Raw genomic sequence first — 12,606 nt, 5'->3', positions numbered from 1 at the left:
TGATTTCTATTGAAATCTTAAGTGCTTAATTATAAGTTTCATAAAAATTAAACAGAAAAACACCACTTCAATTACCTACTTGACATAGTATTAATAATGGAAGGTACTACATTATTCATACTACGGTAAGTAATTGCTAAATAACACATGTCATATAAAAATCTTTACAAAGAAAAACAAAAAAAGTCGCTGTTATCGCGCTTTAACTTTCTTAGATCAATCTTACGAAAGCTCTCTTGAAATTAACTAACATAACGACTATGATTAGTTCATTAATACGTTACAAAAATACTGACATGTACCTCTGGTGGGACTCGAACCCACAATCCTCGGCTTAGGAGGCCGATGCCTTATCCATTGGGCCACAGAGGCCGGCGGCGGAAAGGCGCGAGAGACGGCCCCCGTTCAGCGGCGCGCGAGTTGCGTCACCGCCGCGTCATAGCAAACGCGTGCGGCCGCGTTCACACCGCCAATTAACGGAAAACTGATAACTACCTCGCACTGAGTACACGCATCGTAGCCCAAGTATCTTACCGTAAACACGCGGACTGAGAAGTCATACATAACTCATCTTATAAAGAATCTGCTTGCTAACACTGCATATCACACATTCGATATCGCAGTAAAATATGCTTCATAACCTCATAAAGTAGTTTTATGTATAAATACCCACGTAAGTATATGCTTTTGATCAAAATCGTAACTTTCATTAGAAACAATTTCTCCAACAGTATAAGCATTCCAAAAAATCAATACTATTAATAAAAAAATTAATACTATATACTCTAGTCATTTAATGTAAATAATTAAACAGGTGAATGTACCTGGCTATTTACATATAAGTCGGTATGTATGTAAGTACTTAACAGACAGCTAATTAAATATCTTCTACACGTCGAAATTCTCGTTCACATAAACAAGTCTTTAGATCGACAAATACAGTTATCTGATTAATTAAACATTCAATGAATTATTCAATTTAGAAAGCGTACCTATCCGTCACATTTCTAAAATCACGTGCGTACGTACCGTGTTTTGTAGATAATATGCTAGATCCTTACCTTTAAAGTGAAAGTAAACAATTGTCACTTATCCCTAATTTTTAATGTGAAAGCGTCCATATCGTTTTTCTCCTAATGTATTGATATAAGCTACGAATTAAATTAGGTCAAGTTTGTAAACTCAGAACAGAACTAATTGTAAGATTTTCTTCTATTCACCTCGCTATTTAATACTAGTTACATTTATCTAATTCAAATTCAAGTTGGCGTATAAAGGAATAATAAGGATATTCGGGTAGAACAGGTTTGCTCGTAATTATCTAAACATTGTGATGTCGTCGGCAGCCGACGCGTGGGCGACCGAGCCATTACAAATCGTCACCGAAATAAAATTTTTAGAACCGCGCTTTTTATTTTACTGGTATATAACAAATAACAAATTTCACGTGAATAGATTAGATAAAGCAGTGATCAGTTGCAATACAAGGTATATTATAAGCAGGTATAGGTATATAAAACACAAAAACATGTCATAGAAAATTTTACTAAATAATTTTAATTCTTTACATGGTTATTGTACATAAATTTATTAAATAAGATTACACATACAATGTAATACACAAGAATTAATATAATGACTAAATATTTTACATTAACTTACAACATACATTGTTTACAAATCTGTACATAGATTTAGGGACATTATTCAACTTATAGTAATACACATGACAATATACGAAAGCATTTTTAATACAATTCCTTCGGGATCTCAAGTGTTTCAATGCAATATTGCTGTGTAAATTGTGACTATGACTCCAAAAATATACAATAATATAATAATTATTGTATGTTTATATATAATCAGATGCAATACGACGACTATACGAACCTGTTTTGTAATTTAGGAAAATATACTTTTAAATTATGAAGTTAGTTTCATTTCACATGTCATTTCCTTGAATAAATGTGAAATGGATCTCACCGCACCGCGCACAGTCGAAATTGTATTGAATCCCTCGATTCGCCTGTTACATAGTGTGTGTAGCTTCTTAATCAATCATTAAAAGATAACGAAAATATCGCTAAAAAAATAAAGACTACACACAAGATAATTATTGGAACTAGTTGCTAACTGTACTTCATATGAACAATGCTATACATTTATGAAATATTACTCAACTCTGTTATATTATAAGCTAATGAAGCTGCTTCTTCTGCTACTTATTTTTGGACACCACCAATTTATTAAAATAGCGGATCAATATTACTTAAAATACACGGTGTTTATAAGAAGAAGAGATTTTACCCATCAAAATATACATTCGAAAAATGGATCAATTGTTACATTGCCTTATAAGAGAAGTAGATTAAATTCTACTTAACTTTCACAACTTGCAACAATTACAGTTTTCGTTATTAATGAATGAACAGCACCTCCTCTTAAAGTTTAAATTATTAATTTCATTCTACATATCTTCTAGGGAAAGAAAGGGCGTAAAAACCATGCTACAAAGTGTACATGACGAGTAAAAGACCATCAATTGGTTCATATATTTTTTAGTTCTAGTTCTATGTTTACATATAAAAACCATTTCGGGTAGACAATCCGCGATAACAGGAAAATATAACCCAAGCACACAATAATAACTTATATTGATAAAAATTGCCTTTTACGCCCTTTCTTCACCGAAATATCGATATAATAAAATAATACGTATCAAACAAACTACTTCTCGACTCTACACTTATAATGCACGATATCACCGTTGGGGTACCGCACGAATGCGCTTTGGTTGTTAAAACGCTTCTTGCACACGGGACATACGTTGTAGTCGTTGATAACCACGTTCTTCGACTCGTGGAACTGTTTCAACTCTTCCACCTAACAAACAGACATTTCTGTCAATATAAAGACTACATATATTTAGACTTCGCCTAAGGGAGTCACCATATTTACTGACAGGGAATGTAATGTATCTGCTGCGTCCAACCAGAAAAAGATTTATGTTCATGTAAGTATTTTTGTAATGGCGCCAAAAGTGTATAATAGTTTACCCTAAGTGCTCAGATCTGTGAAAAACTTTATGCTATTTCAAACAAAAACAATTCATCAAATTATGGACCAATAAAATGTACTATACAGTGTCCTAATTTTTAAATAAGAAATCCTTACTAACTTCATTGTCTAATTTATGACTTTATAACATTTGTATATTTACACGTTATTCAAATTGTTATTGTGACATACACTTACATTTTACAATTATTATCAATGAGTTTAAATAACTTATAAAATCCATGTGTGCATGCCCATAAAAAAACATGTTACACCTGATTTAGTCTTCTCGTGTCCTGGTGTCCTACCGATTTCAATAAAACTTGGCAAATAAATTAATAATTCCACGAACTTTTGAGATCGGTTTGTTTAGTGCTCTGTACTGAGATTATACATAATTATTATGATTAAAACTCATAGATAACACAAGTTGGGTATAAGTTACAACTTAAAATGTGATTTTCTAAAGAGATAATATCGTATATGGTTAAGAAAATTAGAAGAGCGACATACGTTACAGAATTTTATATAACTAATTACGTCTACTCAAAAAAGTACGAAAATTTAATTTTGCGTATACATCTTCTGACATTTTTGTTATTAACCTTAATGTAAACCTTGAATTACTTTGCTTTCGTTTGATCAATCGAAGATCAAAGGTCTAATATTAAAGTAATCTCATAAATGTGAGATCCTCCGCACTGGTCTATCCATTTAAGTTCAAGTTCAAACGGTTCAAGTCCAAAATGTAAAAGTCAGTTCTAATATACTAGAAGCAAAATTACCTGTAAATGTTCAGCATATAGCAGCCCTTTGAGAACTTGAGTGCGTCTCTTGAGTGTCAGCTGCCCATCGAGAGAGCTCTCGAGGAAGTGTTTTAATCTGCCAAGAGGTACGGAGTCTGGTAAAACGGCGAGTGCCTGCAGAAAACCAGAAACCAAGGAACTATGTATGTTAACAATAGAAATTTCTTTAACAAAATTGGAGTATCACTGTTGAACACTTAAAGCTTAATACACAGCATAATAACAGCTTAATGTAATAAACTACACGAATTGGGCCTCTACAATATTATGTGTGCTACTCCCACATACAAATAAAACATATCTTACAAAAAACATACAGACGAATTGAGAACCCCTCCTTCCTTTTATTAAGTCGGTTAACAGAAAACACTAACTCAACATTTACCGTATCCCAATAACAGTGGTGAGGCGTCCATGTAACTCGATTTTCAACAGCTTGCCTAAAATTTTAACGTAAATTCAAATTCAAAATAATCTTTATTTCATAAGTAAGCATTATTACACTTGAAATCGTTACAATGGTTATACTCTACCGCTCATTCGTAAGGCAGATTCCCCTAAGAAGAATGAGCAAGAAACTCTAGGAGTTGCTCTTTGTAAATAACATTTGTAAACATTCAACATTTACAATATTTTTTTTTTGTTTTGAAACATCAGAGATCGAGACTACCTCCTTGAGCTAAACGGGTTACCCAAGTACGCAGAAGTTGTATAATAATCTTTGTTGATCATATTACTCGTATTATGAAGCTGGAACATTACGGTGTAAATGGCAAGGCGTCGAAGCTTGTCTCGTCATAACTCAACGGTAGAACTCAGAAAGTAGACATAAATGGAGTGACTTCTTTGGGTTCTCCAGTAAAATTGGGTGTTCCGCAGGGCTCAATGCTTAAACCTTTCTTATTTCTGATTTATATTAATGATCTGCCATTCTTTGTCAAGGACCATTGCGAAATAGTGTTGTTTGCTGATGACACATCCTTGATTTTTAAAACAGACGGACATGACATTAACTATGACCATATTAATGATACCCTCTGTAAGGTACTTTATTGGTTTAATGCTAACAATTTATTGCTTAATGCCAACAAGACAAAATGTGTTAAATTTGAATTACCTAACGTAAAATCGACTAGTCCAAGCATAGAAATAAACGGAGAAAAGTTAGACCTTGTTAATAAAGCAGTCTTCTTGGGGGTGACCTTAAATAGTAAACTTCAATGGTTTCCACATATATCTTCCCTGGCCAGCAGATTAAGCTCAGCTGCATACGCAGTCCGCAGAATACGTAAGCTTACCGACGTTAGTACTGCTAGACTAGTTTACTTTAGTTACTTCCATAGTATAACGTCCTACGGGATTCTCATGTGGGGTAAAGCGGCAGATATTCAAACCATATTTGTATTGCAAAAACGAGCGATTCGTTCTGTGTACCGTCTAGGCTGTCGGGTTTCTCTCAGAGAAAAGTTGAAGGAGACTGGTACTATGACTGTGGCATCACAGTACATTTACTCAAATATTTTATATGCCCGTAAAAATATACATAATTTCAATAAGAAAGAAGATATCCATAATATTAACCTTAGAGCTAAGTCCAAACTCATGGTACCACGATTTCGTTTAACCAAGGTAAACAACTCTTTTATGGGGAACTGTATACGTTTTTACAATAAGATTCCGTGGCCTATATTAAGTTTATCATTTCCTAAGTTTAAAAACTACATTAAAAATATTTTAATCGAAAAATCATATTACAAAATTGAAGACTACGTGTTAGATAAAGATGTATGGAAAGACGACATGGCTCCAGAATCCACACAAATTTGATTCAAAGTGTATTCCATAGCATTAAAGTTTATTTGAAAATAGCAATCCCTAGAGTTTCTTGCTTGTTCTTCTCAGGGAGGTCAGCGTAGTGAACGAGCAGTAGCTTAAATGTGACGTTTTCAAGTGTAAATTTATTTTACCTATGGAATAAATAATCTTTGACTTTGATTTTGACTTTAGTACAAAGTTTTTGTTTCACTATAGTTTTAAACCTCGTGAAGGCAAATTTTGTTGTGTGTATTATCAACCGGATTCTTGTTATAGAAGCGTATACATTGCCCCCGAAATGATTTTTTGACTTTGTGAAGACGACTATCAAGAACAGGGGCCTTACCATGAACTCTTATTACAGTTCAGTATAGGTACGTAACGTCTAAAAAGCGGGATAGTGATATACACTTCATGTAGCGCTGTCTCACAATGATTCGTTTTACGTCCTAGACTGAATCGTAATAAGAGTTCATGGTAGGGCCCCAGCTAGTTTATTTTTATTCCTCGTATTAATGTTATGGCTGTCACTATTTTTCATAAAGAAATTACTATTCCTCTTAACATTAATTACATTTTCATAAATGTACTGTGAGGCTAGTGTAAGAATGTTATTTTACTTAAACTTATCTCTCAAAGACACTCTGGGGCCCAGATTGTAAATTTCCCTAACCGCACGTCTAAGCAGGACAAAGATTCTATTGACATCGGCGGCATTACCCCAAAGTAAAATGCCGTATTATCAGATACTACATTTTGTGCTAAATTTGATGTATAGAATAAGTTAACTAGTGAAGTATACTAGTACCTTGTGTGCTAATAAGTTGTTTGTATGTGTCGCCAAGGCGCGACTTTTTCTTCAGGTAGGTGTTTTTTGTTTTGCTCCGGCTTTACTAACGACAATTAACACGCCTCGCCACTGCCCAATAATAATAACGCTGACAGTTATAGGTTAAATATATTATATGTATAGGTAAGTAACTGATGTACGTTAATAAGTACTGTATATTATATATAAGTATATTTTAAACAGTAAAGTGTATGTTATAATTTTGGAATACGTTTTAAGTTGAGTTAGTGTTTTCTGTTAACCAACTTTAAAAAAGGAGGGTTTCTCAATTCGACTGTATGTTTTTTTGTGAGAACGCGCATCAGCTATGGCTATAACGTAATAAGCAAGGCGACACTACCATCAATGTACTGCATTCAAATCTTTGTTACTTTCTACAATAAAAATAGAATTAATACAATTCAAGTTGATTACAGCGAATGTTGAAGCTGCGTAAGCTGCGAAAGCACGTCATCGCAATGTACAGTCAACAGCACATCAAGCTTTTGTTCGAATGTCGCCTCCAGTGCAACGGAACAAGATCCGTCAATGTGTAGCTTGATTATGCTGCCGTCTGTACGTTATCGCGAAAGTGCACAACTGCGATATACCTTATCGGTCTTGGTAACCCCACATACCAAACAAAAAATATAACGCCAATAACAAAATGCACCAACCTTCAATGGCGAAATTTTATCGGCATGCTTTTCTAGTATGTTTAAAGCTGTCTCCAAATCGGGAATGGCTGTTTTCGGGTGTCTCTGTACGTTGGCCAAAGGTCCAGTGAGAACGTTTTGCTCTGGGCTCATTAATATTCTCATTAAGACCACGTAAACATCTTGATTCTTGTCATTCATATTCTCGGTTACATTTTCGCAATACCGTATTGCGCTTTCAACGTCACCTGAAATTATAAAAATCATCAAAATAATTTAGGCAATTAACATTATCAGCATTTTCACGATGAGGGCGTGGCTGAGTTCTGGGAGACAATAGTATAGTGTATGCCAAAGAAGAAGAGAAGAATGGCGTAATTTTAGTGTTATAGAATTTCCTCCCTACTTGCAAGTTAAAATGCATTTTTTTCTCTTGATTTATTAAGGAGCTTTGATCATTATTGAAAATGTACCCATTGGGAAAACAATACATCAAGAAAATATTTCATAGACAAATGAAATAGTACCTAACCAAACATGTATACAAAATCTTCGCAAAACTACTTGTTGGCTCAGACAAAACGGATTAAAACCACACAAATGTACTAAAACCAAACTGCGCAAATAACCGCACCATTATAGATTCCGCCCGAACACACTCCATGAACAAATAACATTGTTACGCGTTAAAATAAAATTAACATACTCATAAACCATACTTCTCGTTTGAAAAGGTTACAATAAATGAGACGATTGTTCTAATTAAGAGTTGCTAGATGATGGCGCCGCATATTCTTCAATAATATCATACCACTATGCCCTCACGTACTTATAGTTACTAATATTAACTGCCTCCGTGGTCGAACGGTTACCATCTTGGACTGCCACGCAAGAGGTCCCGGGTTCGATTCCCGTCCCGGAAGAAATATTTAAAAGGCCTACATTTATTTTTCTCGTGAATTTAGGTGTAATTTGTGTTTGTCTATGTATGTGTCCATGGCACCCGCGATACAGGGCTTCCCTAGTGCGGGGCTATGAGTGTGTTACAATAATAAGTGCACGTTATAATAATAATAATAATAATTAAAACATAGTCATAGCATTAGCCTATACAGCCTTAGTACTGCTGAGCACAGGTCTGATGTCACAATTATTATTATGGTTTGGGCTTAAAATTCGACGAGGGCCCAATACGGACTGGCAATATTAAGATACTTGCAATATTATACACGCCGTATTGCATGTAATACCTTCATCATCATCAACCCATTTATACGTCCCACTGCTGGGCACTGGTCCCCTCTCAGGCGAGAGTTTAGACCAGGGGTTCCCAAAGTTATTTTGTCTACTTCTCACTTTGAGAATAAATTATTTTTTAGCGCCCCCATTTTTCACCTATTTAAAAACCACTATAACTTCAAATTAAATTAATTATTGTGAGCTATATTAGCGGAGATTAAACATTCATTCTAAACGAGACTTACTATAACCTGCAAGAGTTAACTTAAGACCTGAGCGCAGTAGATACACAACGGCGCTCAGGTCTCAAGTTAACTCTTACGGGCTACACCTGCCAATGAGAATGATTATTGAAACGCAACTTTATAGTATTCAGATAGAGAATCTTTTTAACCGACTTCAAAAAAGGAGGAGGTTCTCAATTCGGCTGCATGTTCTTCTTTTTTTTCTTTTTTTTTTGTATGTATGTTACGCGATAACTCCGGTATTTGTGAACCGATTTTCATGATTCTTTTTTTGTTGGAAAGGGGGTATTTCCATAGTGGTCCCATTTCATTTTGAAGAAAACCATCCACCTCAAAGAGTGGCTGTTCACGCATGAAGATTCATTTTTATAAATAGCGCCTAACTTTAATTTAGGAGCAATTACTTTTAGCAATTATTTAGTTGATTTTGCTATTTCTCCAATTCAAGGCGTTTTTCTCTCGATAAACTTTGAGTAGTGTCGTAGTGAGAACCTATTTTTATTATCTCCAGTATCATATCCTGTATAGTGGCGAACTAGGGGATATTTCAATGAAACTTAGCAAATAGACGTAATTCCACGTACTTTTGAGGTCGGTTTTTTTAGTACTCTGTACTGAGATTATATTCAAAATAAAACAAACATAATCGATTCTAATATAAAAACTAATGTGAAGGATGAATTTGAAGTTGTTTAATAAGTTTGTTGATATCAGGTTCCAAATTACTCAAGAACAGCCGCAAGTCACCACGTTCGGTAACATGCAAACGATTTCTCTTTTTAGTAAGCAGCGTTATCACAGCACTAAAACCACGTTCACACAAATATGACGATGGGAATGCTATCAAGAATCGTTGAACGGTTGACCACAAACCAGGGTACAATTGCGGGATCGGTTTTTGTAGCCAAAATTCTTGGTAGCCATTTTTGACTTGAATTTTTCCTCGTTCGTTGTCAATTCTATATGTTCTTCTTCCAGCTGAGGTGATATTGCTGTGTTGACATTTGACAAAGGATCCAACCCCCAGTCTGATAATTCCAAGTTTAAAATGTCCTGGTATCGTTCGGTGAAGTCAATGTGGAGGTTTTCCAAATGTTGGCAGTAGGCAAACAAGTCGTCGTTACTGCAGGATAATGATAAATTCGGAAAATTGTAAAATTCACGTCTGCCCATATTCTTTTTGTGTAGAAGCAGTTTGGCTGTGAAAGCAGCAACGACATTTTTTGTTTTAATTAAATTTAGTTCATCGCCTTGCAGTTGGAGATTCATGTCGTTGAAAAATTTATACAGGTCTATCATGTTAGCTATATCATTCTTTGATGTAATGAGCTTGTTGCGCAATTCTGTATCTTTAGTTTCCAACAACTCTATCACAAAGACAAACAGGTTGTAAAATCGAGTCAGACTATTGCTTCTTGATAGCCAACAAACTTCAGTATGAAACAACAAACGGTTGAAATCTTCGTTATTAGTAATATAAAGCTGATGAAACAATCTATCATTCAAAGACCTGTTACGGATTTTATTGACTGCTTTGATGACATATTGCAGTGATTGAAATAGTCGTTCACTTAAATTTCTAGCAACCAAATGTTGTCTATGAATAACGCAATGTACAGCAAGAACGTCAGGAATTTTATTTTTTAAGTACGCTATGAAGGCATCCTGTCATAGCCGGAGCTTAGAAGATGGAAAAAAAATAAAAGAACGGAGCGCCATCCGTAGCAACTGATATAATAGTTTTCAAGGGAATCTCTTTCTCATCACAAAACTTTTCCAATGTATTGAATATGGTTTCGCCTTTTGTATCGGTCTCTAAATTTCTAGCAAACAATACTTAGTACTTCACATATTTTCTCATTTTTAATAAACCTCACGTAAGACAGCAACAATGCTTCATTAGTTGGTAAAGTGGACTCATCGAGCTGAATTGAGAATTGACTAGTCCTCAGATGATTGCGCAATGATTCTTCAATTTTTTTAGCCATTTCATCAACTCGTCTTCGCACAGAATTATTACTCGAAGGAATTTTTCGGATAATATCTGCGGCCGGTTTATGAAGCACAGTAGTTATTACGTCCTTTATTGCTGGCAAAATTAAAATTAACTCTTCTCCGATGTTATGCGGTTTGCCTTTTTGAGCAATTAACAAAGAGATATTGTACGAAGCTCGAAGTCCGTCGTCATCTTGCCTAGCAGCCGCCGAAAAGAGTTTTGCTACACATGGCTGAGTATTATGCGTCTTCTCTAGGTCTTGAAAATATGCCACATTCTTGTCTTTCATATCTGGATGCATTTTATTCAAATGATCTTGCAGTCTTGAAGGCTTCAATGCTTCATTCGAAAATGTTTTTAGACATAGAAGGCACAAAGGCGACGATGGGTTTGTGGGATTTTCAATGAATCCGAATTTAACATATTCCGCACAGTATTGTCGTTTTTTCTTTTTTACTTCGGAAATTGTTTAGTTTTGAGAAATACGTAAATAAGTGTTGAACTTAAGTACTGCTTATTTATTACGCGCAAAACCGCAAATAAAAATAAAATAAATATTACGTTGTTTATATAGGATTGCATAAGCAATCTAGCCGTGGTCTATTATCTACGAAAATTATCTATCTAGGAATACTAATAACTATTAAAATGCGAAACTGTGTCTGTAGCCTTTTTATTTGTGTGTTTGTGTCTACTTTCATTTCGAAACGGAGCGACCGATTGACATGATTTTTATTTTATTTATTCAATAAAACAGGACAGATATATGAACTACACGGAGAGAAATATCGAACCGAGTTAGTTTGAGCAATCTCTTCATTAATATTAGTTGATGTTCACAAGTTGTAGTCGAGAGTAGAGAGCTCAGTCGGTGTCTAAGAGTCTTCCTAGATGAAATTACAAATCTCCCCCTAAGCCTCTACACAACGCCCCCATTTTTTTTCTGGGTCTCTTACCGCCCTTTAGGCCTGCAGCGCCCACAAGGGGGCGTTATCGCCCACTTTGGGAAAGGCTGATTTAGACCATATTACGCCACGTTGGCCTAATGCGGGTTGGGGACTTCACACGTTTTCCGGGAGTTATGAACCTTCTTCAACGTGCAGGTTTCGTCACGACGTTTTCCTTCACCGGTCATGGTAAACTTAAAAATAAACAAAATTTTTAAATAACCTTATCAAGACTTACCTAAAATCTGCACATAAATAGCCAACGCCTGTTCATGTCTCCCAAGCTTCCCTAAAATCACAGCTCTCTCTTCGAACAGACTGTCATTGGGAAAATGTAATATCACCCTTTCTGGTGTATAAGACGTAGACTTTTCAAGAAACGCTAGAAGTTTCGATTTCGTGTGTTGCAACGTTTCTTCAGTACTATTTTCTTTTTTATCTGTTATTTTTTCTCTATACATACTTATCAAGGCGTCGTGGAACAGTGGGGTAGTGTCGTTCCAGGTATGTATTACGTGTTCCAAATACGGTATCACTAGAGGCTCATGTTCTCTTAGTAGGAAATCCAAAATCTTTGGACGGGGCAGATTTTCTACTTCCACAATATCTTCTGTGAATATTTTTAATCCTTCCTCGGGTTGTTCTTTTAGTATCCAATCAGAGAATTTGAATATAAGATTAATATGTTCGGAGCCTGAAAACCAGAAATATAATACGTTGACATACAATGAAATAGAGGACTTACTAAAGGAGGTGCGCTAGTTCACTGCCTCAATCCTTCGTACATGCATGCACGCGAACACGCATACACGTGCACGCACGCACACACCCACCGACTCACATGCACGCACACACACACGCACGCACGCTCGCACTTACGCACGCACGCACGCACACACACACACACACACACACACACACAAACACACACACTCATCCTTTATAAATGTATATAATAAGGTAATTGGTATTGAATTAAAAATAGAATGAATATTATACATTATACAATATCTATA

General features: G+C 35.4%; 1 protein-coding gene and 1 non-coding gene across 2 annotated transcripts; both read right to left on the bottom strand.

The window, feature by feature from the left end:
* Window positions 1-299: 299 nt before the first annotated feature.
* Window positions 300-372, bottom strand: Trnar-ccu. The gene has a single exon. It is a non-coding gene; the product is annotated as a tRNA-Arg (tRNA).
* Window positions 373-1,588: 1,216 nt separating this feature from the next.
* Window positions 1,589-12,397, bottom strand: LOC113238293 (vam6/Vps39-like protein). The gene is made up of 5 exons (XM_026475130.1): window positions 12,376-12,397; window positions 11,829-12,284; window positions 7,185-7,411; window positions 3,843-3,977; window positions 1,589-2,883 (listed from the first exon to the last, which is right to left on the bottom strand). Exons 1-5 carry the CDS (start codon window positions 12,395-12,397, stop codon window positions 2,728-2,730), a joined length of 996 nt encoding a protein of 331 aa, XP_026330915.1. The 3' UTR covers window positions 1,589-2,727.
* Window positions 12,398-12,606: the final 209 nt, after the last annotated feature.

This window comes from Hyposmocoma kahamanoa, unplaced genomic scaffold (genome assembly GCF_003589595.1).
Source record: "Hyposmocoma kahamanoa isolate Upper Pololo Valley unplaced genomic scaffold, ASM358959v1 95, whole genome shotgun sequence".
Lineage (NCBI taxonomy): Eukaryota > Metazoa > Arthropoda > Insecta > Lepidoptera > Cosmopterigidae > Hyposmocoma > Hyposmocoma kahamanoa.
This window is presented reverse-complemented; position numbering and strand designations above follow the sequence as displayed.